Source organism: Pangasianodon hypophthalmus, chromosome 21 (genome assembly GCF_027358585.1).
Source record: "Pangasianodon hypophthalmus isolate fPanHyp1 chromosome 21, fPanHyp1.pri, whole genome shotgun sequence".
Taxonomy (NCBI): domain Eukaryota; kingdom Metazoa; phylum Chordata; class Actinopteri; order Siluriformes; family Pangasiidae; genus Pangasianodon; species Pangasianodon hypophthalmus.
In genome coordinates this window covers 4653746-4677161 of record NC_069730.1, presented here as the reverse complement: position 1 = coordinate 4677161, position 23416 = coordinate 4653746, and the positions used below count along the sequence as shown (strand labels likewise).

At 37.1% G+C, this 23416-nt stretch overlaps 2 protein-coding genes across 6 annotated transcripts in view; one reads left to right on the top strand and one right to left on the bottom strand.

The window, feature by feature from the left end:
* LOC113543063 (syntaxin-1A) overlaps positions 1-23416 on the bottom strand; it is a 103644-nt gene that overhangs the window by 64495 nt on the left and 15733 nt on the right. For all 5 annotated transcript variants that reach the window (XR_008300653.1, XR_004580320.2, XM_026941051.3 and 2 more), the window contains exon 2: positions 17652-17726. Coding sequence is in view for 3 of the 5 variants with exons in the window: in XM_026941051.3 (XP_026796852.1) it covers positions 17652-17726 (75 nt within the window). In the remaining 2 variants the exon portion in view is untranslated. The remainder of the gene's footprint in view (positions 1-17651; positions 17727-23416) is intronic.
* On the top strand, positions 2826-4442 carry LOC113543064 (gamma-crystallin M2). The gene is given in 4 exon segments (XM_026941053.3): positions 2826-2889; positions 2892-3022; positions 3765-4010; positions 4112-4442. Coding segments are annotated over 4 exon segments (726 nt in total). The 3' UTR covers positions 4397-4442.

Sequence of the window (23416 nt, the reverse complement as noted above, 5' to 3'; positions counted from 1 at the left end):
CAGCAGTTACCATTTAGTGATTATTTTGTGGCTATTTAAAAAAAAAGACAACTTGAAGTGGTTATGTTTTGTTTCATGTTAGTACTTCACATTACAACTTGTGACTATCACCACGGACTCTGAACTGATGAGACATCTGTTTTGAACTTGAAGTGGAGAATATAAGCCACATCATCACTTCACTAATCAGATCCGAAAGGTTAAATCTATGAAAGTCTGTGTAAAGTTTTGAATGAGCTGAGTTCAGCTGATACATATATATATAATTATATAATATTATTGAATAATATAATTGATATAAATGCATGTGATTGTCTGCAACAAGCCGCAACAATGGTTCAAACTAGAGTCGCTGAACTACAGCCAGCAACGTCATACATTGATCAGGTCTGTTAACGTATTTTTGAGTGCTCAATCCACTGAGGGTTCAATCTACTGAAATATGTTGCTGGGATTGCATTCGTTCGCAAGCCCTTCTCTACCGAATCAAGTCAATGTCGTAAGCCTATGTCCTAATCAACATGGGTCCAAAATAAACCATTAAAGCCACTTATCTGTTCTTAAATCAATGTCTGTTATATACCTAAGTGCTTGTGCTGCAGTTTGGTCATATTTGCTCTGTCCCAAAAGCTGTAATTCATGTCCAATTAAATAGAACATCAACCATTTTAAGAAATGTGCACTTCTGGAGTTTGACAAGTTAACAGTAATGGCAGCAAGAAGTGAGTGAGATTGTAATAATGAAGTAAAGCATGAGGTTAAAAATTCATTTCATAAGTTGAAATGTCCAAAAATCCACCAAGATTATCATTAAATGCTAAAGTGAGCATTAAATTAAACACTCTCCAAGTCATGATGGTCTTAACTGCATGATTCTTTTAATAAATGGGCCCCTGATCATTACCTCATTATCTCATGATTCAAGTGGCCATGTAAACAGAATACTACAAAAATAAACAAGTTCCTATAATTGCAAATGCTGCATGATTAAGCTTTTACGTTTTTTGGGTAATTCCTGCACATTTAGGCATTGCAGAGATTGACCACTACTAATTTATATCCTGTCCATTTATCTACTAGATCTATTATTGAAATAAAAAACTAAAATCCAACAAAGGCAGCTGGATTATTCCAATATAGCCCAACAGTAAGGTTATTGAAAGCATTTACACTGTAAATCTGATATCTTAAACTTTTCACCCTTCGTTCCTGTGCAAAACATTATCAGATAAAGAAGAAAGCTGATCTCCAGCTTTGGATCAAAAGAAGCAGCTCATGTCCTGAAAGTCTGCAAAAACGTGAAAGTGCAAAATTCAGCTTGAGAATGCAACCAGGAGAAAATTCTGGTTCTGTAGACCACCATGAAGTTTGCAGATGTTCACAGAAACAGATATAATGGGATCATGGAACAAGGAACCTTTGAAGGCAATTCTAAACTTCTCAATTTCCTTCATTTCATCAGTAAAACCTCCACTTCGTGCAGCTGAGTCATTAAACAGACAAATGTGTTCTGAGATTTCTCAGGATATGGTTGTGGGAAGGGGGGTGTCTTTTTTCTCCCAGGAAAATAAATAAATAAATAAATAAATCTGGATACAGTTGTGAAAATTGTACTTTAATTACTTGCCTCCAGTTAATTTGAAAAGACTTGCTTATTATTACATGCTTTATTGCAAGTCTAGTGAGGATTGACTTTGTGCTCTGTTGTAGTTTTCCTTTCATGAACGCAGACATTTGGATAGTGCTGTGCCTTACTAAATAAAAATGGTTTTTTTTTTGAAAAATCTCATAATATGAAGAGTCGTTTCTTTTGCTGGACTAATTCATGCTTTTCAATGTAATGCTAATCTCAAGAAAATGACAGCAGCATTTTATCCAATATTATAGTTAATCAGATATACAGATTCCTATGAGGAGCTTTGAGTACCGTTAGTCTCTGATTCCTTATTCATTTGCTGGAGAAACAGCTAGCGAAAAAAAGAGCCCTACAAATATAAAGAAATATCATCCCTAAACGAATGTAGTTCATCAAAATTCATTGCCATCTCCGAGATTCATCAGTATTTAAATTAAGAAAGCTTGCTCTAGAGACGGCTGGGTTACTGCATGTACAAGACGAGTGGTCAGGTTTACAACTGATGTAGCAGTGGTTAAAAATCTAAATTCCCCCCCCACAAAAAAATAATAATAATTATAAATATTCCAAAAATGATAAATTTAAGAAGCCATGCAAAGATATAACAATTTTAAAGATAAATGTTAATTATCAAATGTGTCAGATAGATGGACAGGTGAACAGATGGATGGACGGATGGACAGACAGATGGAATGACGGACAGATAGATAGACAGACAGACAGACAGACAGACAGACAGACAGACAGATAGATAGATAGATAGATAGATTCTATCCAAATTTTATGTGTTCATGCGTTACATGTATTTATATTTTTTACATTTTTTTAGATAATAATATAATTTTTTAAATACTATAAGTAACTATCCTCTGGTAGCCCATGAATATATGCACACTGTAAAGTGCAGTTATTATAAAACGCTGCCTTTAGTGCTCAGCCTCATGCAAATAAGGAAATTACACAAATTAAGCAACTCTCTTGCAGCTAAAAACAGAAACATCTAATGAAAAAAAAACAATGCTGTTTACATATAGAAGTAATAATAATAAAGCTAACATGCCTATTATGTACTTAGTGTATGAATTGTGTACAGTTTGCTTAACAGACATACGAACTAAAAAGAATGGATTTCAGCTGCTTTGTCACACCAGTCAGTCCCATTGTGAAGTCTTATAGAGAACCGAGGCACATGGAAATGTAACGAATGCACTTCAGTTCTGTTCACTGTTGCTTGCTCAGGACATTTCACAATAGGAGGTGCACGTTGTTTTGTTCTGGTCAGGTATAAATTCAGGGGTTAAATGTGGCACAGTGTCAGTTCACCCACTGGAAACTGCTCCAACTACCAAATCCACTGCTGTGACGAAGAACATCACCATGGCTAGGGTGAGTACCAGAGTTTTAATTAAAGATTTATAATTTACTATTACTATTTGGGAGAAAATGCTCCATTCTAAAGTTGACTACAAATATACATATACAAACGTCCTGGCTATATTCACCAGAGAGTAACAAAGTGGAATAAAAGTGTAGAGAAATATGAAACAGAAAGTCGTTTTTACTCTATATGACATTTCATCCATCTTGTATTTACAAATAGTATCAGGTGGATCCTGTATCATGTGAAAAACTTTGTGTTTCTATTATTGTTCTCAAAGCCAGTTTCCATCACAGGGTCTAGTCCATCTCAATGCCAAGCCAATTCGCATTCTAACTGACCCCCAACTGCCATGTTGCAGGTGATGAGCTCATAAAGTGGCTCCATGTTGCCATTTCTGGCTGCGTTTACCAGGTTATGTCAGTGGCCTGGTCACCAAATTGCTCTCCTTGAGGTCTGGCTCCAGGGGAAAGGCCCAGAAGCCCTAATCTGGGCAGGGTACACTTAGTCTTCTTTGTACCTTTCATAGGAGTCTTTAGAATCGCTCTTTGTTTGACCTCTCTTTTCAAATCTGTTCAAGGTCTCGATCCACAAAGGGGTTCTAATATTGAAATGAAATAATTTTTATTCTAAATCTAAAAACATGGTCTTGGCCTATAGGAGATTAGTGTATTTGTAACAAGAACATGACAGTTCTATTATCTTGCTTTGGCCTAACTCAGTTCCTGAAATGTTTTACCCAAAAAACAGATCATCTTCTACGAGGACAGGAACTTCATGGGCCGCTCCTATGAGAGCAGCGGTGACTGTTCTGACATGTCCTCCTACCTGAGCCGCTGCCACTCTTGCAGGGTGGAGGGCGGCTGCTGGATGGTGTACGATCACCCCAACTTCATGGGAAACCAGTATTTCCTCAGGAGGGGCGAGTACGCTGACTACATGAACATGTGGGGCTGGGGCAATAACTGGATCAGGTCCTGCCGCATGATCCCAATGGTATGCTAATAAACTCTGCTACATGCTAGCATAACAAGTTCTCAACATTTACTTATAAAACACATTTCCTAAAAATTGTGTTTATTTTCCCCATAAAACAGTACAGGGGCTCCTACAGAATGAGGATGTACGAGAGGGAGAACTTCATGGGTCAGATGATGGACGTGACTGACGACTGCGACTCCATCATGGATCGCTACCACTGGTCCGGCGGATGCCACTCGTGCCACATTATGGACGGCCACTGGCTCATGTACGAGCATCCCCACTACAGAGGCAGGATGTGGTACTTCAGGCCCGGAGAGTACCGCAGCTTCAGGGACATGATGGGAATGAGCGGAATGAGGTTCATGAGCATGAGGCGCATCATGGATTCCTGGTATTAAACAAATCAAAATTGTGCAAATACTGAATAAAATGTTTAAAAAATAATTTACTCATCTGTTTTCTGGTAGTTTCTATATATGGTCCCTGTTCAAAACATTTACGAAGGGTATGACCACTGCATTTTTATATGAAGGAGTACCATTGTAGGATTTTGAACCATCAATGTAACCAGAGTGGCCAGTGGGCTGTGGTTCCAGAGGTGGAAAGGCTGGAACTTCACTGAGTACTTCCGCTTGAAAATACAAAAATGCAACACTTTACTTTCACCCTTGTCTGCACTTGACAATACTGGATGCACAACCAGTTGTGTTATAGAGGTAGAAACACTGAAGCTGGTTCTTGATAAGCTGTATGACAGCCAAACAGTCTGGCTGCCATTTATGAAAGAATTATCTGAATCATTCTATGGAAAGGGCCTGCTGTAGTGGAGTAGTGAGATAAAAAAAAAAAAAAAAAAAAACCTAGAAAATCCCCCAGAAAAGAAAAAACTGGGCTGCCAAGGCTGACCCAGTGGAGGTGTTGGATGGATGGCAGCTGGACTGGAAAGAAATGGAAACAATTGGCGGTGATGAAGACACATTACTCACCATTTAAAGTTAAGCAGTGTTAGTCAGAAAGTTAACCCTTTCCTCGCTTCTTAGCTACTCCCTGAACCAAGGACAGGAGGTATTGAGAGAAAAAATACAATTACCAAATGAGACATCATCCCACCACTTTAAAGTGACTTAATTAAAATTCACCTACTGATGACGTGTTGCCCAGTTGCTGACATCACTGACAGAAGATAATCTGCTTAACAAAAATAGATACCTAAGCGTGACACCTTCTCCATATGATTTAGCAAACCGTAATATTTTATACACACAACATCCTTCTGCCCTGAGACAGTGGGTTAGTGATACAGTTTTATATTCCTCACGGTCCTAATGTTGTAATTTTCTTATATAATTCTTTAAAAACATTAAAATCACACTCATTAATCCTGCAACATATATCATCCCACATCCTCTTCATCATTCTTCTCCTCTGCCATATAAAATCACTCATTATGTCCTTAATAGCCTGCGTAATACATCTGCATTTTTAATACACTGATAATTGGCTTGTTTCCGCTGGGAGCTCGGTTTATCAAACACCAGGCTGAGGTGCGCCGCGGAGGCCACGAATAGCTCCAGAATGCAGATGCATTTTAAGGGTCATTAAGTAAATGAGTTTGTAGGATATCAATATTTTCACACCAGACACACGCACACATGCGTGCATTTTAAACAAGATACAAGAGAATACGGCTGTAAATACTGGCTGTGTTCCAAATACAAACTCATTTATTTTTTCACAAAAATGTACAGAGGAAAGACAGGGACAAATGCACCTGGTTACAATTATTATCTAATTTCATTTTATTTTTGTTAGAGCTAAAAAAAAAAAAAAGTTCTTTGGATAAAAAAAGAAGACTATGGAAGAAAATCTCAGACTGTAAAAAATCAAGCAGAACAGATACTATTGCTTCTGCATGAAATTCCACTTCCTATTTCTTTCTATGACACTTCAATGTTTCTGCCGCTATTGAAGTGGGGATGCAGTTTAATTTTGCAACCTATTCAGCCCATCATTTCTGTCCCAGCATGGTGTTGTGTGATAAAAATAGTAGGATGTAAAATTAAAATAATACCTCGTATACTGTGAAGTCCTTTATATTTGATAAACTATAAAACGGAGCCCTACATGGAGGCCCTGTCACTATTCAGCACTGTAGGATTGTATATTTCCCAAACATTTATGGTGGTTCCTGCAATCTTCGAAAAGAAAAAGGTTCATCGAGGGCTATTTGGGAGGTTCTAGTGGATATAAATACGTTTTTTTTAAAGCTTCCTGCAAAGGAAAGGGCATCTGTTTGAGGCTAGAGTTTCGAGTTTTGCTGCAGCTCTGCACAATGCATTTTTTCAATCATTCATCCTTAGTAACTGCCTCTTCAGGGTCATGTTTTTTCAAATTAGGCTTCTAGTTTGTTTATATTTTGGGAAATAGAACCGACTAAATTCATTAGAAAATATCACAAACCAGTACAAACAAATATAATAACTGTGCAAGTCGGATTAAAAAAACAGTTCCGCACACACCGCTAGTTGCGACCAATGATGTGCTTGAGTGATGTAGCTGAGGCTGAGGAACTGTCTAAGACAGAATGCACACCTTGCTGATAGTGCTGGCATTTCTAAATCTGGGTTTAATCCAGTGTTTTTGGGAACACAGTGGTAGCATTCATATTTATTTATTTATTTTAAAAACCCATCTGGTTTAGGCCATGCCCACTTGGAGTTTAAATCAGAGATACAGATATTTAAAACCACTGAAAAGATACAGCTATAAATACAGATAGTGTCATTGCATTTCCCCCCTAGTATCAACTATGTCTTAGCCATGATGACCTTCACAGAATACTGCGTGGAACCACGACATTTACATTTGTATATTGTTGTATTTATTGTATTTTAGTTGTATTATTGTTAGCTGTATCAACATCCCATTCTTGCTAATCACATATAGCATATAGCTAATCAGACATAGTTTCATATGCCACAGCACAAATTCCCCTTGGTTCATTTAGTACCATGGTTCATAATGAGGGGTCCGGAAAGCACAGACTGTGGGGTCGATAATTTTTTTGTTACAGTGGTGAAAATCACAACATCATTACCAAAATTATAATTGAGTTCTTGCAGTTATTGATCTACTTGACTGGTTACTTGAATTGAATGGGTTTAATCCAAACCTCAATAACTCAAAAACAAATAGCCTATAAATAACCTGAATCTAATGAATATTTTTTAATAAAAATGTGTTCCGTTACTGGAAGGTTCAGGAATTAAATGCTACCTGGCTTCTAATAAATAGCCACACAATAACTGTATACATTTATATAGTGTTAATACTTCTAATGTTAGAATAATTGTATTATATTCAGAAAATAAATCTGTACTGAGGGGGTCAGTAGATTTTTTTTCTTTACAATTAAAGGGCTGCAAAAAGTTTGAGAACTCATGATTTAGTACCCCTCGAGCTAATAAACACACACCTACACACATGCTTAGCTGCAGGCCTTCATCTGCCCTCCTCATCGATCCTCTTTTCACTCCAGTGCCTCCTTGAGGTCCTGATTTAATAAGACATTGAATGATGTGAGTTAATCTACACTCAGAGTGTTAGCACAAGTCCCAATCGCTATTAGAAAAGCCACTTAAGCAAACTACGTGTTCACTTTCATTATTTAAAAGCCTAATTTTTCTTGTAGTGGCTGAAATATAAAGTTCGACTAACTATTGTTTGTTTTCTCTCTTCTTTCCTTCTAGCTATTTCTTGTCTTACATGGTGAATTTCTTTCGCGATAATAGTGCTACTAAGTTACAGCTGATTTCCATTTCTCATCTGCTGCTCCTGAATACCGAGAAAGAATATTAAAAATGACATAAAAGTGGTTAGGTTTCTCTGCGAGTGATCATAAGCTTGTCATTTTAAATCTTAAGATTGCCAGAGGGTCCTGAGGGTCCAAGGCCTTGAACTGTCGTCTGCTTGGATTGTATCCTCTTTCTCATTGTAACTCACTTGAGATAAAAGCGGATGCCAAATATTTAAATGTCAATGTAAATAATGTAAATAATTAATAAGTTAAAATTCTATAGAGGGGAAATTGTTCTGGAAAGTTTCCTGTTCCATAGTTAGGCCTTAAAGTGCCATTATATTTCTATGTATTGTTATTGGACACCATGCATTCTTGTGCCAAAGAACAATACAAGTTTAGAAACAATTTAAAAATAATCTTTGCAAACATCTGAATACCTCTTTTTTAAATGCGGCGATGAGAATATCATGATCATCTACCTTGTTTACCTGAGGTTGCATCAGTTTAATATAGCCTAATTAGGGCTAGTATACAAACTGAGAAGTAATAGACAGCGCCTTCATACAAAACAAGAACATCGCAATAACACAGCCACGACAGTAGCAGCAAAGCAGAAATAGATATTGGAATTTAAATAGATAGATGTAAACAAGTATAGGAAAAAAATATTTCATATCCATATCCATTTCAAGTCCATAATTTTTTTTTTATTATACTACTACACTGTTGTATACTTGATTCCCATTGGTCAGAAGGCATTGATTAATTTTGTGTAACAGCAGTCTGACAGTAGTTCCGTGTGCAACGCAAATCACATGTTTATTATACCGTGCTCTTTTAATACATTTCTGGATACGTTACAGGGTGTCCCGAAAGTCAGGAACGAATGAGAATACAACTACACAATACTTAATTTTGTTTTTATTATTTATACAACATATGCTGTACATGCTGTCGACCCTTATGCTCTACGCATTTTCTCAGCCTCTGTATCATGTTTTTGTTGATTTTGCTCAACATATTCCCATTGGTTCCTGACTTTTCAGACACCTGTCATGATTTGGAGATGGAGGAGGATGGAAGTGCAGGAAAACATTAATTTACACACTATAAAACATGAACGAGAAACAGTGAGGATAGACAACAACATAAACATGATACAAATAAGGGTGACAATGACTAAAAATCAACCAGGAGTGCTATACAATGTGTGTCTTAAATACTCGTGCTAATTAGACAACAATGTGATACAGGTGCTTGTGGTCATGTGACATGGTGCATGCAGTGGGCATGTGACTTATAATGGCTTGTGGGTGATCGCCACTACCGTGACAACACCCTGTACAGTTAATTACACAGGGGCTTGTATGGTGGACGCATCACATAATATAAGCCTAATGACAAACTGCTTTAAAATGTGTTGTTATTTAACAACAAAAAAAAAACATATAATTGTTGATATGATGATTTCCTTGAGGAGATGTTTATTTCACATTTTTGGAAGGAGTCTCCAGTGGCAGAGCTTTGCAACAAAAGTCAAGAGGTTTGCAATTTCTTGATGAGCAGAAATTTCATTTCTTCTGTTTTTTTCTGTAACTTCAAGCGAAAGTGAGGGAATGACTGTTTATAGCTGCTATAATGTAAGCGATATCAGGAACGAACTTCTTTTGCCGATGGTCCACAATATGTTGTTCTTTAATAAATGAAAATTCTCATCACTGGCAAATTGCTGAATAGAACAGGATGGGCAGTTTTTGGAAAATAATCAACTTCAGGTTTTTAACAGTAACTCTGCTTCATGTTGCTTCACGTGATAGACACTTTGTCATGTTTTATTCCTTACTTTAACAATTACGCAGACACAATGAGATGGGATTAATTGCTTTTGTGCTTTGTATGTACTGTATCAGTGTAGTACACAATGCAATTGAGTGAAACTGTAATTTATTTAGTTTAAATAAACGTAAATATTGAAATAAGCAATTTTTCGTAAGTCCTCATTTATGGAACTGACCGCTGTAAGTAAGACTAAACTTGGGGGATTTGGACAGGGATTCACAATAAACAGTTCTGAAAGCAGTAATAGTTGTGGTTTATTTTTAGGAACGTGTTGTGTCGGCCATCGCACTAATTGCTCTACCTCACTAATGCACTAGCTACAATGAGAGCTGCTGTCTCTCAGTGGAAATGAACACAAAATGAGCGTTAATTAGTGACCCTTTTACAAAGAATAGCACTTGAGCTCTTGCCTTGTCTGATCTCTCTCAGTGTGTGACTGGAAAAAACACTATTTCTGAAATTCCTTTTTAAAAATAGCAGTTGGAAGCATAAGGGAGGGAGTCACAGTCAAGGGCAAAAGGCTGGTGTGGTCTGTGTGCTGTCTGCCACCCTGTCCAATCTGCCCTTGAATTGTTAATTACTGACAGACCCTTGAATGAGTGGGGAGTTTAATTGCACTCTTTGACCCTCATTGATGGCACATCCTTACACACTCACATCCATGCATTATCTCTCTCTCTGTCTCTGGTATGACGCCAGAAGCAGACCCAGTGCTCTTTAACGGATAAATGAAAGCTCAATGTGGCAGCCTTAAATTGGCTAAGATGGGTGTGATTGCATGTGTATGGCAAGCATGGTCCAGTCAATGATGACATGGGCACAGCCTGGGAAGAACAAGTGCCTGTGTGTGTGTGTGTGTGTGTGTGTGTGTGTGTGTGTGTGTCCAACACCTCCTTTCAAAGGCTCTGTGAGTAAAGATGCTGCAGGGCTCAAGGACAGATGCTACAGATGGCGGCTCTGTGACAACCTTATAATGAAAAATCCCCAAGTGAGGATGTGAATAATACATACTGAGTAAATATTAGCAAAAATGCTGCATCACGTAACAATATTACTAGGGATAGCACTGACCCGATACACAGAATCGGTATCGGGCTAATACCAGAAAAAATGGTGGACTGGATATCAGAGAAAAAAGAAAATGAATTTGATTCTATCTCATAGCAAATGGAAAAGACTGAAATTAGATTTGAAAAAAAATTGGGGGGGGGGGGGGGGGGGGGATTTTTTGTGGGTTTGTGTCTAATGGGTTTGTGGGTGTGTGAGTGTGCCCTGCAGTGTGTTGGCACTCCGTCTGGGCAACCCTGTGCAGGGTAAGGTGTATGGAAAATGGATGAATGGATGGATTTTATTCGATATGGATAACCCTGTGCAGGGTAAATTATTATGGAAAATAGATGGATGGATGGATTTTATTGGATATGGATAACCCTGTGCAGGGTAAGGTGTATGGAAAATGGATGGATGGATGGATTTTATTGGATATGGATAACCCTGTGCAGGGTAAGGTGTATGGAAAATGGATGGATGGATGGATTTTATTGGATATGGATAACCCTGTGCAGGGTAACTTATTATGGAAAATGGATGGATGGATGGATTTTATTGGATATGGATAACCCTGTGTAGGATAAGGACTATGGAAAATGGATGGATGGATGGATTTTATTGGATATGTGTAAGATAAGGAGTATGGAAAATGGATGGATGGATTTTATTGGATATGGATAACCCTGTGCAGGGTAAATTATTATGGAAAATGGATGGATGGATGGATTTTATTGGATATGTGTAGGATAAGGAGTATGGAAAATGGATGGATGGATTTTATTGGATATGTGTAGGATAAGGAGTAGGGAAAATGGACGGATGGATGGATTTTATTGGATATGGATAACCCTTTGCAGGATAAGGAGTATGGAAAATGGATGGATGGATTTTAAGTATCTGCAGCATTGAATGCACTTCCTATGTACAAGAAGACAAATTTATGCTATGCAACATTAGTCTGGAATGTTCTTGGTGAACTGGGAATGTTCACTAGCACAATTTCCAACTGTGTGACAGTAACACAGTATGTATATCAGTATTATAGTGTAAAGATATCAGTCGGTGTATCTTTATCCTTATCTTTATCAGTGTTCATTTTTAATAAGATTACACTACTCTATAGAGGCAAGAACATAATGTACTCAATTAAGCTAATATAATAATAATAACACTGTAATTGAAACATAAGCTTATCTTTCATACTTTCCTATCCTTTCCACTAGCTGAGAGCTCTTCCATTTGGCAGGTGACCTAACAGCAATAAATCGTGCACGATAAGAAGCTTATTTGGCCCACCTTCGATTTTACCTGCCAGGAAATGTAATGAGCTGAAGTGGCAGACTGTTCCAATTAAACAGCCCCATTAAAAACACATTACAGCAAAGACGTCTTGCTCTGTTCTGTATGATCCTGGAAAAGCAACATTAGCTTTTGATTGTGAAATTACACCACTGAAATGCTAGGAAATTCTCAAGGAAGTTTTCATTAGTCGAACACAAGATCACAATCGAGCGGCAGCAGGTGATTAATCTGATCACTTACAAAGCCAGTCTCTGCACTGATCACTTACAAGTACATTAATCTTGAAGAATAGATTGTAAAAATGCCAAACCATGTTTTACACTGTAAGGTTTTACAATGCTGCTCTGTAATTTAATTCAATTTGAATGAAATTTATTTGTGTAGCACTTTTAACAATTGTCACCAAGCAGCTTTACAGAAAGTTGGTTTTTAATCCCTTATGAGCAAGCTAGAGGAGACACGGGCAAGGAAAACTCCCTGAGATGACACGAGGAACCTGGAAAGGAACCTGACATAAAAGGGAAGCTCTTCTGGGTGACAGTGGACAGTAGAAATATAAAGCAAACTGTCCTAAGTGTGTTGAAATGATGTTCAATAGGAGCAGATTGTGAATCCTGAGATGCATACAGGACAGTCTTTATGATTACAGCAGCAGTTCTTACAAGCAATAAAGTGGTTTTATGTGGTTCTACGTCACTACAAAATGTATTCATGATGCTTTCAGGTCATTTCAACACCATTAACCTACCCCTTGCATTTTTTTTTACTTCTCCTTACAACTTCTCCTTATGGCAAAGATGAGATACATGCGATGCACATTCATACAAGTGGACACTCGCAAGTACAATGTTGTTGAACACGTTTTCTATGGCAATATGTTTCCTTTCAACAGAAAAGGGACGTAACCAAATACAAACACATTATTCAGAATAAACTGATAATGTGTTACAAATACAGATGTGAATATGAGGTGCAGGTTTTTTGAAAGCTTGCCAGAAATGTCCGCAGGGCATCTGGCTGAGAGTAGAGGTGTGCACGGGCACTGGGACCCCATGGGAAGCAACAATGTGGATACAAGCATTTGATCAGATATGAAGCTTCAGGACAAATAGAGACCACGTTCACATTAATGCATTTACAGCATCCTTAGTAACTGCCTGGTCAGGGTTGTGATGGTTTAATTGGGCTATTAGTTTGTTGATATTTTGGGAAATATAAAAACCATGGCAGGGAGGTACAAAGAAAAATAATAACAGTTTAAAAAAAAATCAGTTCCTCACACACATCTCTAGAGATTTTCATTTTAGTCCACGCCCACTTCAGTTTAAATTCCGAATAAAAATACCTAAACAGATACAGATAAACCCTTAGAATAAACTCATATTGTGCAAACTAGCTGGCTTGCAAACTAGCTAGGTCTAATTATCCATTCCATTAATTAACTAGTAGAACAATGTACTAAAGCTCTGATACACTCATATCAAATGCTATATCGTTTGAAATATAATGGTATTTTCTGTCTGAAATCATTTTGCCGGTTAACACTAACGACACGATTCAACATTACAGTAGGAGATATCGATAGAAAAATGGTACGGAAGATATAGTAAAAGACTAGTACTATTCCAGAATAGTAAAATAGTACTAGTAAAAGGCAGTGATTGCAATTACAGCCAGATGTGTGACCTGATGCTTCCAATCAAGCATGAAAATCAAGTTGAGAGTGGCTGTCTACATTTTGCACTGCAAGGAGTACAGATGTAAGCGTGGGCTTGATGTGTGTAATAGTGTGTGTTCACATGACAGCTACATTAACCTCCTGACTAAGGCAGGACATCGAGAGCTGAGTCACCTTTGCTGAGAGCTGAGTCATCATCACTGAGATGTGATCAAGGCACAAATATGATTATCTAACACTTCAGATGCCCCAAAACACCAATGAAATGAAATATCACTTACAGATAGGCAGAAATCCATCCATCCATCCATTCTCTATACTGCTTGTCCTACAGGGGGTTGCAGGGTAGCCTGGAGCCTATCCCAGAGGACTCAGGGCACAAGGCGGGGGACACCCTGGACAGGGTGCCAACCCACTGCAGGGCACAATCACACACACACTCTGGACAGTTTGGAAATGCCAGTCAGCCTACAATGCACGCCGGGGGAGGAAACTGGAATACCCGAAGGAAACCCCTGAAGCACAAGCAGAGCATGCAAGCTCTTTGCACGCGGGGCGGAGGCGGGATTCCAACCCCCAACCCCAGAGGTGTGAGGCTAAGCCAACAGTTATACTAAGTAAGGAATTGATCACTGTGGTAAATATGAGCAGAATAAAACATTTCACAGCATGTCCTTATAGGAAAAAAGCTAACAAACTACATCTTTTAACCTTTTAATACCTTTTAACTGTTTATAGTAACATTTAATGTTGTGGAACGTCCGCAAAACAAGTTAGTGACCACATATAAACAGTCATTCCCTCACCAGCTTCTTTTTTTTTCACTCTTTTAAAGTTAATGAGACAAAAAATGCAGTGAGAAAACTCACTGACTTACAAAGCACTGACACTGGAGACTCCTTCCATAAATGTTAAATAAACATCTTCATACAGAAACCTTCCCTATATCAACAATTACATATTTTTCTTTGTTAAATAGCAGCACATTTTTTTTAAAATTTGTTCCTTATTAGACTTAGATTACGTGGAGCGTCCACCATATTGAAAGTCTCTGTAGAAGTTGTACTCTAGAAATGATAACATATTATAACAACCTTCTGACCAATCAGAATCGAGAATTCAGGAGCGCTGTGGTATAAATAATTATATACACTCAGACACTATGATGATATAGTATGCTGCTATATGGATACATGGATATATATTCATATTGATTTGATCTGAAAGTCTGAACATTATGAAGAATGGGATTTTTTTGTTTGTTTGTTTTGTCTGTTGGCAAAATTCATAACCTGCCTCATTATCTTTACCCTGAACAGAAATGACACAAGCCCTGGATGTAATATTTAGGCTATGCTCATCTTAGAATATAAATATTACACATGGATTAAAAGCTACCAAACACAATACTACTGTAATATCAAAATAGTATTCGACTACAACCCACTGGCTGACTGCTGGGAGAAAAACTAGGACAGGCCTTGTAGCAGCTGGGTTTTATATATAAAAGACTCAGTGGATGATTTTATCAGGAATCAATATTTGTTTTAATATACAGTATGAGCTGCTCTGGGAGTTGTAAAGAAAATAAAGACACTGACCATAAATGTTTACATTCAGTAGAACAGTGTGTAACAGTGTGTAGCAATACTATCTTTAAATCACACTGCGATATTTTTACACTAACAATATCAATAGCACAATAGCACAGTGGTGTTGAATTCTTGAATGAAACTGGTCAGAAGGTGTAGATTAATTTTCATTACATTGCAAAACTAATATATTTCACATATGCTACAGTTTCACCTAATGCATTCAGTATGCGTTTGGTCTGATGTGATGGTTTGCTGTTAACGTGGAAATGTCTGACTCCTCAGATTACAAACGCTACTGAAATATGAATCTAGTCAAATGAATTTTCCATTTTGAGTATATGAATTCTGCCTTTAGCCAAATATGAGTTATAACTTTAGGAGAACTCATTAAAGACATCAATAACAGTGATATAGTACTGACTGGCTTCATCTATTACAAAAAGTTTGTTATTTTCTTTCTTATAAAATACAATGACGAGTGTGGTGAACATTATAACATAAGGATTATAGTATGTTCACATTTTATTACTTTACTATTATTTTATTTTCTGTGCATTCAAAACATGAATACTATAATCTGGATTTTTTTGGTTGTTTTTTTGCTTTAAAAAGACACACATACTGAATCTGGAAAATAAGATGGCAGAGATGATAAACATACGAAGAACCTTGCCGTAGGTCTGGTCATGACTCTAGTTTTCTAAACATGAACCACTGCAGCTTGTGTACCAGATCCAATCGCATTTATGTAAATTATTTCGCTGTAGGCACCTCATTAGACCACAGAAAAGACAAATATGTCTCACCTGTTCAGAGTCCATGGTACTAATCTGAAGGGGCTTCTATGAAACAAAACCACTTCAAAATGTCTCATTTAATGCCATGAACTAATGGTTAAGCTTTAAACCGTAACTGACGTCACAATTCAGTCATGTTAGTTGATTATCTGGATTGTACATAGTTGAACCTAGAAATTTTTGTTGAATACCCCTTGTTGAGTAGGTTAAGTATGAAATCAACCTTTTCATATAAGATCGCTATCATTTTGACAAAAGGGAGAAGATACTCAGCACAAATCTGAAAGATTTGCAACAAATCTTTCAGATTGATGAGCTGATATCATTGAAGTGAAGCAATTTAAGTCCAAAAAGATTCACTCATGGAGGTCATAGTTTGAAACCCTTTCTCACAGTACACTGGCATGCCAAGATCGACTTATCGGACATTTTCGATCAATACAAACAAATCTATTATTTTATCGCTGCAAGTCTGTTATAAGATTAGTCAGGACACTGTTGGGTTTCTGTGTGTAGAGTATCATGACTCTGTGTTTAGCTGCTGGTGAGCAGGGCGATGTCCACAGGAGGGGTGTGAGCACCCACTGGGTAAACGATTCTTACCTCTCCACAATAACATTGGTAAAGAGACAAAACAGACTTTTTTGATAACAAAACATCATGCACAACTGCCACAATAAAATTACAACATTTAAACCTAGTCGGCTAGGGAAAAAAGAAATATGTATGCAACTGCAAATTCTTAAAGCCCTGAGTGTCTACTTTCATATGAGCCATTAACAACTACTGTGGAGTATGACATCATAAATAAATTCAATGCTGAAAACAGGCACCCCCAAAGAGTTAATGGCCAGAAAACAGCAAGAATGCTGCAACACTGTGTTGAGACCGAACATTTTGGTGTTAAAAATGCCCGGTTATTCCTGTGAAGTGAGGTCATTTTAGTTTTATTGCTAAACTTGTTTAAAGTGTTTCAGGAAAAAAAATCCAGGTACTACATAATGAAGTCAATAACGTATAGTGTAAGAATACAGTGCATTTTAAGGACGCGCTTGTATCACTGTACTAGTCTCTTTTAGCTGTACATTTAGATGTAATTCAGTCTGCATTGTTAGTATTTCTGGATAAAAATGTCTGGCAACTGAATAAATGTAATTGTAAATGTCTTCAAATGTGAACCAGGGAAGCAAATGAGAATGTCAGCATGCCTCAAATGTAACAGTATTACCCTTTCAAAACAGTTTGAATAAGAAGTTCAGACCACTGATGATTTTCTGCCTCAGAATAAACTCAGTTCTGAAAGGAAATCGCAGCTTCTGGCTCCTTTTCCTTTTAGAAATTCCACCGCAAATCTCTTTAAACCCACTGTGGGAAGCTGATGAATCTTCTTCACATGGAAATCCCGGGCGGGATTTTAAGCTTCAGTGCAGATGAAAGCAGGCAGACCCATCCAATCTTTCTAATCAAACACTGAACGATACCACCTGTGTGTGTGTGTGTGTGTGATGACTCTGAGGACTCCTCTAATTTTAAATTCCAGGAACCAGATCAATGTGGAGCAGGTAAGAGAACACCACAATCTTGACAGCGTACCTGTTCAAAGAACTCGTCCATGAAGCCTTTCTCCATGCCCACTGCCACCTCTTCCTCCTCTTCATTCTCCTTACCCTGAGAGACAAATAACATCCAATTAACATTAGCTCTTAATGTCAATGTAAAAGAGCTTCCCAGGATCGCTTTACACAAGTCATGACATTACAGTGCGGGATTTAGTTCTCAACAGATTAATTAGTCACGCTATCTATAGGCAGTTTATTTATAGGCGACTCCAATTATGAAATACATTTCAAGCTTCTTTTGCTACGTCTGGGACTTACAAGTGCAAATAAGTACACAGCTGAGTGCAAAAGTCAGCATCCTACATCAAGACAGCAAAAAAAAAAAGAAATACAATAATAATTCAAAAGCAAAAAGGTTCTGCCATAGACCTCCCACTCCCCCTCACCTTTCTAGAAGTTGCACAACTGTGAACTGCCCTGTTTAGCTGTATATAGTTATTATTTATTATTTTTTGACACCTAGTGATCAAAAATGGGAACTGCAACAAGCACTAATAGAGGCCCATTGGGACAGAAATCACGCTGCCCCATGCTCTCTCTGTGAAAAAGGAGCACCGGACAGGACAGTTAATAACAGGGTTGCCAGGTTCACGTTCACGCAGGTCATTCATACCAGTGGCTGTCAGACTTTACAACACCGCATTACAGTAATGTTCAAAGTGCAATATTTTATAATTTTATATAATTTTATTTCTTACAACACTGCATTACTGTGCTGTTCATCTGTGCAATATTTTATAAATTTTATATAATTTTATTTCTTTTATTATTCCTAAGGGTGCATATAAAGTTATAGTTTTAACTTTTCTTTCTTCCTTCCTTTTCTTTCTTCCTGCACTTTAACTGTCTGTGAGCTGCTGTGATAAGTGAATTTCACCACTGTGGGATCAATACAGTTTATCTTATCTTATCTTATTTTACACCATATTAGTCTAGTTTGCAATCACTTGTTTTTAATAATCAGAATTAAACCTAATAAATGTACGCAAACAAAGACAACATGTTAATGCAGACGGTGTATCTTTGATGTACAGAACCATTTCTACTATAAGATACACTATGTTGCAAAGACTGGGAGAAGGAAAGGGAGATTATGGCGTGGGTAATGTCCCTACATCAGAAATATGTGTGCACCACGGTGATCTTGTTTCCCACACAAAGGCTGAGAAAAATGTGCTTCCATTTCCCAATGTCCGAAATTTTAGGTCTTTTCAGGTCTTTTAAGATGTTGTTGAGCTGAAACCTGGCAACACTGGTCAATAATATCAGCTCTTCAGGTGGATGACTGTACGTGTGTTGCTAACTCAACTTCCTGTTATTCTAAAACGTCACTAGACAGTAGTCTATAGCATAATTTAACTGTGATAGCTTCTCGACTTAATTTTGTTCGAGGCTATGTTGTTATTAACGTCGTCCCGCCTCACCAAAACATATGGTCATGCGCCGCTGCTGCTCACACCTTCATTTAACATAATTACAGAAAACTTCAGATAGCCAAAATGGCTTGGATGACTGATTACATATGAGTTCATTTCCTTTTTTGGCTGAACTGTGTTTTTAACAGGAGACTGTGGCTCTGTGTGATTGGTGCCTCTGTAACCTAAACAAGCATCTGCAATTAACTTAAATGAGATGAATTTTCCAAACTCTTAAGATGATTTCTGTTGAATTCTCTAATCTTATAATGTTCATACTACTGTGCACCATTGAAACTATATAATCGCACAAAAAACCGACTTTAACTTCATTTTGGCTCTAAATGTCTCATTTGGGCTCCATACAGAAGATGACATGAAGTGAGCGGCGGTTGGCTCTATTCACCTCGTGCTCATGAAAAGTTGTGGACCGTGAGTCATTACAGCTGCGCTCTGCATTGATTAGCACAGCAGGTCAAGTTATTAGCAGCCTGTTATTCAATCAAGACGCCGTGAGACCGACGAGCACAAGACCTGGTAGGAATTTTTTTTTTTTCCTCTGATAACCTGTGCTCATTTCAGAATATCTAATTCCGTTTGCTGGACATTTCACTCGGAAAACTATCATGCTGCAGAAGAATATGTATTATGATTCCCATTATTCCCATTTCACACTCACTTACAGAAAAGTCAGACAAAACTTCACATGTTAATAACAGGATGATTCTTGTGTGAACTTTACACATGTGGCTTTGACACTTGTTTCACACATTGTTCACATGTAGGGCCTGTGGTTTTATTTTTCACTACTCATTTATTTTTCATTTTTCCACATAAAAAAACGATTATTTTATGCGGTCATACATTATTCACATGATGTCACACATGTTCACATGAGTTCTCATGTTCAATTTCAGGGCATAACACTGAAACGCATGTTCACGTGTGGTCACATGATCATGTATGAAAAACATGTATACCAAAATGCATGTGGTATTTCTGCTAGGGACTGTCATTAACTTGATGTATTATAGACTATAAAGTATACAGTACACAATATGGTCAAAAGTATGTGGACACCTGATCATCACACCCAAATGTGTGGGCTTTTCTCAAACTGTTGCCACAATGCTGGAAGCCCAGAATTATCTAGAATGTCTTTGTATGTTGTAAAATTAAGATTTCCCTTTACTGGAACTAAGAGCCCCAAACCTGTTCCAGCATGACAATGCTCCTATGCACAAAGCGAGCTCCATGAAGACATGGTTTGCCAAGGCTGGTGTCGAAAAATTTGAGTGTCCTGCACAGAGCCCTGACCTCAACCCCAATGAACATCTTTGGGATGAAATGGAACACCAACTGCACCCCAGACCTCCTCACCAACATCAGTGCTTGATCTCACTAATGCTCTTGTGGTTGAATGAACACAAATCCCCATAGCCACGTTCCAAAATCTAGTGGAACTCCTTCCCAGAAGAGTGGAGGTTATTACAACACTAAAGGGGGGGACTGACTTTGGAATGGGCTGTTCAACAAGCACATATGGGTGTGATGGGCAGGCATCCACATACAGTACTTTTGGCCATATAGTGTATTACTCATATAATCACATGGGAAAAACATATGATCACCTGAAGTTTATGTGGTGTTTCCATAAGAGGCTGATTTTCACTTGACGTATTAATTTTATCATTAGCTTAATACATTTTTCAACATTATCGACATCACTATCAACCAAAATTTAAACATTAACTTATTAATCTTCATTAACTTCTTTATTCTGGTCAGGTCACAATGAATCATAACCTTAATCATAATCATACATCATACGTCATACATAGTCACAAGACTTAGGTCATAAATCACTATGCACGTGTTTGTAGCTAAGTAATAAAGTCAATTTTACAATAAAGGTGGAAAAAAATGCAAAAAAAAAAAAAGTCTGCAAGGAACTTTTTCTCTATTATGCAGGTAGGTCTAAATGTGTAGAGTTGTAACTTTATTAAAACAAAAGAGAGAGAGAGAGAGAAATAAAAAAATATTACATTGAATTAAATTACCGTGGAAGGATATTGATATTGAAATTACAATAATGCAATTTTCAGATAAACAGTTTATATAAAAACTGCACAGTGCTACTCAGATAAATCAAACTGAAAATTGGAAAATGACCTAATAGCCAGGGAAAACAAACTTATATGGTATTGCAAAGAATCCAATAAAGACAAATAGCCAATATTAGCTCAACTACAGATCTCTACAGTCCCGCTGCTGAGGATTATAAGTAGTCAATATGTGCTCCCAGAGCTGTAACTGTTCAGATATGTCTTACAGATCCTAATCTAATCTTAACGACAAATTGAAGACATTTATCAATAGAGGAAGAGATTAAGCACGTTCACAACGAGTTTACAAGCTGTAGAACATCATGTTGTCTATTGACAATAAATAAAGCTTTGCTAACATGCTAATCTTCCTTCAGTTCAGTCCTGAGCTCAGCTAAACCCATGGTAGTCATTTTTATCTTACTGCTTTTCAATTATGACCAACTGGAAAAAGACAGATATATATTTCATACTGGAAATATCAAATATGCCTACTAAAGACATGTCTCATTGGGAAGCCCAACCTGGACCACACTATTATTAATAAAAAATGTTAGTTTCAGGATGTTAGTTCCAGCAATATTTCTGAAGAACAAAAATCTGACTGGCCATCTTACTATAGATTCTGTTGTTCATCTGTTAACGAGAAGTTTAACAATACATAAGTGCTGAGTTGAGGTGTATTTATACTTAAATATACAATATGAATGGAGTTTGCACATTAAAAAGAAACATACTGCTTTGTCTTGAATTAATGTATCAGTGTATATGAATGTATAAAAGTATACATAGAGTTGCCAACTTTCAAGCTAGAAGGTGTAAGTGTGGCATTTAATCAGGGTGTTTTAATTATTTATACATAATGAAAGTATAATTTTATTTTTATTTTATTTTATTTTGGTTTAACTTAATTTGAATCTATTTATTTCTGTAAAGCTGCTTTGTGACAATGTCCATTGTTAAAAGCGCTATACAAATAAAACTGAATGGAATTGAACTGAACTGAATTGAAAGTATAGAAAATAAAAAGTAAATAGTAAATGTTTTTAACTGATGTAATTCTCATCTGACGAAAAAAATTAATGTCACGTTTTCATGTGAAAACTAACTTTTCTTACTTATCTAAAACTATTATTTTCATTTTACAGCAAACATCATTCAGTCTCTAAGTTTGTGGTCACATTCATGCTACATAGCTCGCTAATAAATTAATCAGAAGTTAAATATCATCTAAATAACCAATATTTATAATTAGGTAGAAACTGACTTGCTGCCTAGTCAATGTGTGTTAGCTACTGGGTTCTATATTAGTCTAACCTAGCATTAGCAAAGGAACAAGTTAAATATATATATATTCCCCTGTTTTTTCACTGAAGAGATCAAGCAATGCAGTGAAGGCTATGCTTTTCAGTGTAGCACATTGTCCACATGTCACAAATGATAAGCATTACAATTTGTGTATAGATAACAGGGCAGATGTACCTCATATTATCATTAGCAACATTGGACAGATGACAGATTATTGGATTACTCTGTGCAATGCAACCTGATAAGACAAGCCAAGCTTATTTCACAGTACAAAACTTTCAACTGATACCAAATCTGGAACCAATACCAGATTAAGAACACTTTAAAATGGTGGCCTTGTTTTCTAAAATCCCCAAACAAACACAGGACCACCATTTTGGCACTAATTACATAAATCAATGCTAAAATTAATTTCATTACAACTGACATTCCACTAAACTGTGCTGTATTACACTACAAAACACAGTTACGTCTCAGTCCTGAGTCAAAGCGCTTAAATGAGAATAGCAATTAAGATGCAATGGCAGAGTTATCTCATTGATAATCCTCATGTTTTTCAGCATGGGTCTCTCATGGATCTGTTTTCAATTTGACACCTTGTACCCTTTTCAGTACTGCTATCCTGAGCAATACTGTTAATGGTTTCTAATCATACTTAATTACAAAGTCATTCAAAGCAATGATACTACAACGTCTCAGACTAGTATAGACCAAGAGATAAATTCTGACAGTGCAGAGCTCATTTCCTGGATTAACGTATCTCAAATGGCCAGTTTATATGTGTTTATTGGCGCCTGTACTAGAGCCTTGAGATATGCCACTTCTGATAAGTCACATTTGCTTCTTATTAGACTCATTCTACAGCATCATTTACTTCATCTCCTTATTTAGGACATGTAGGGTAGCAGCTC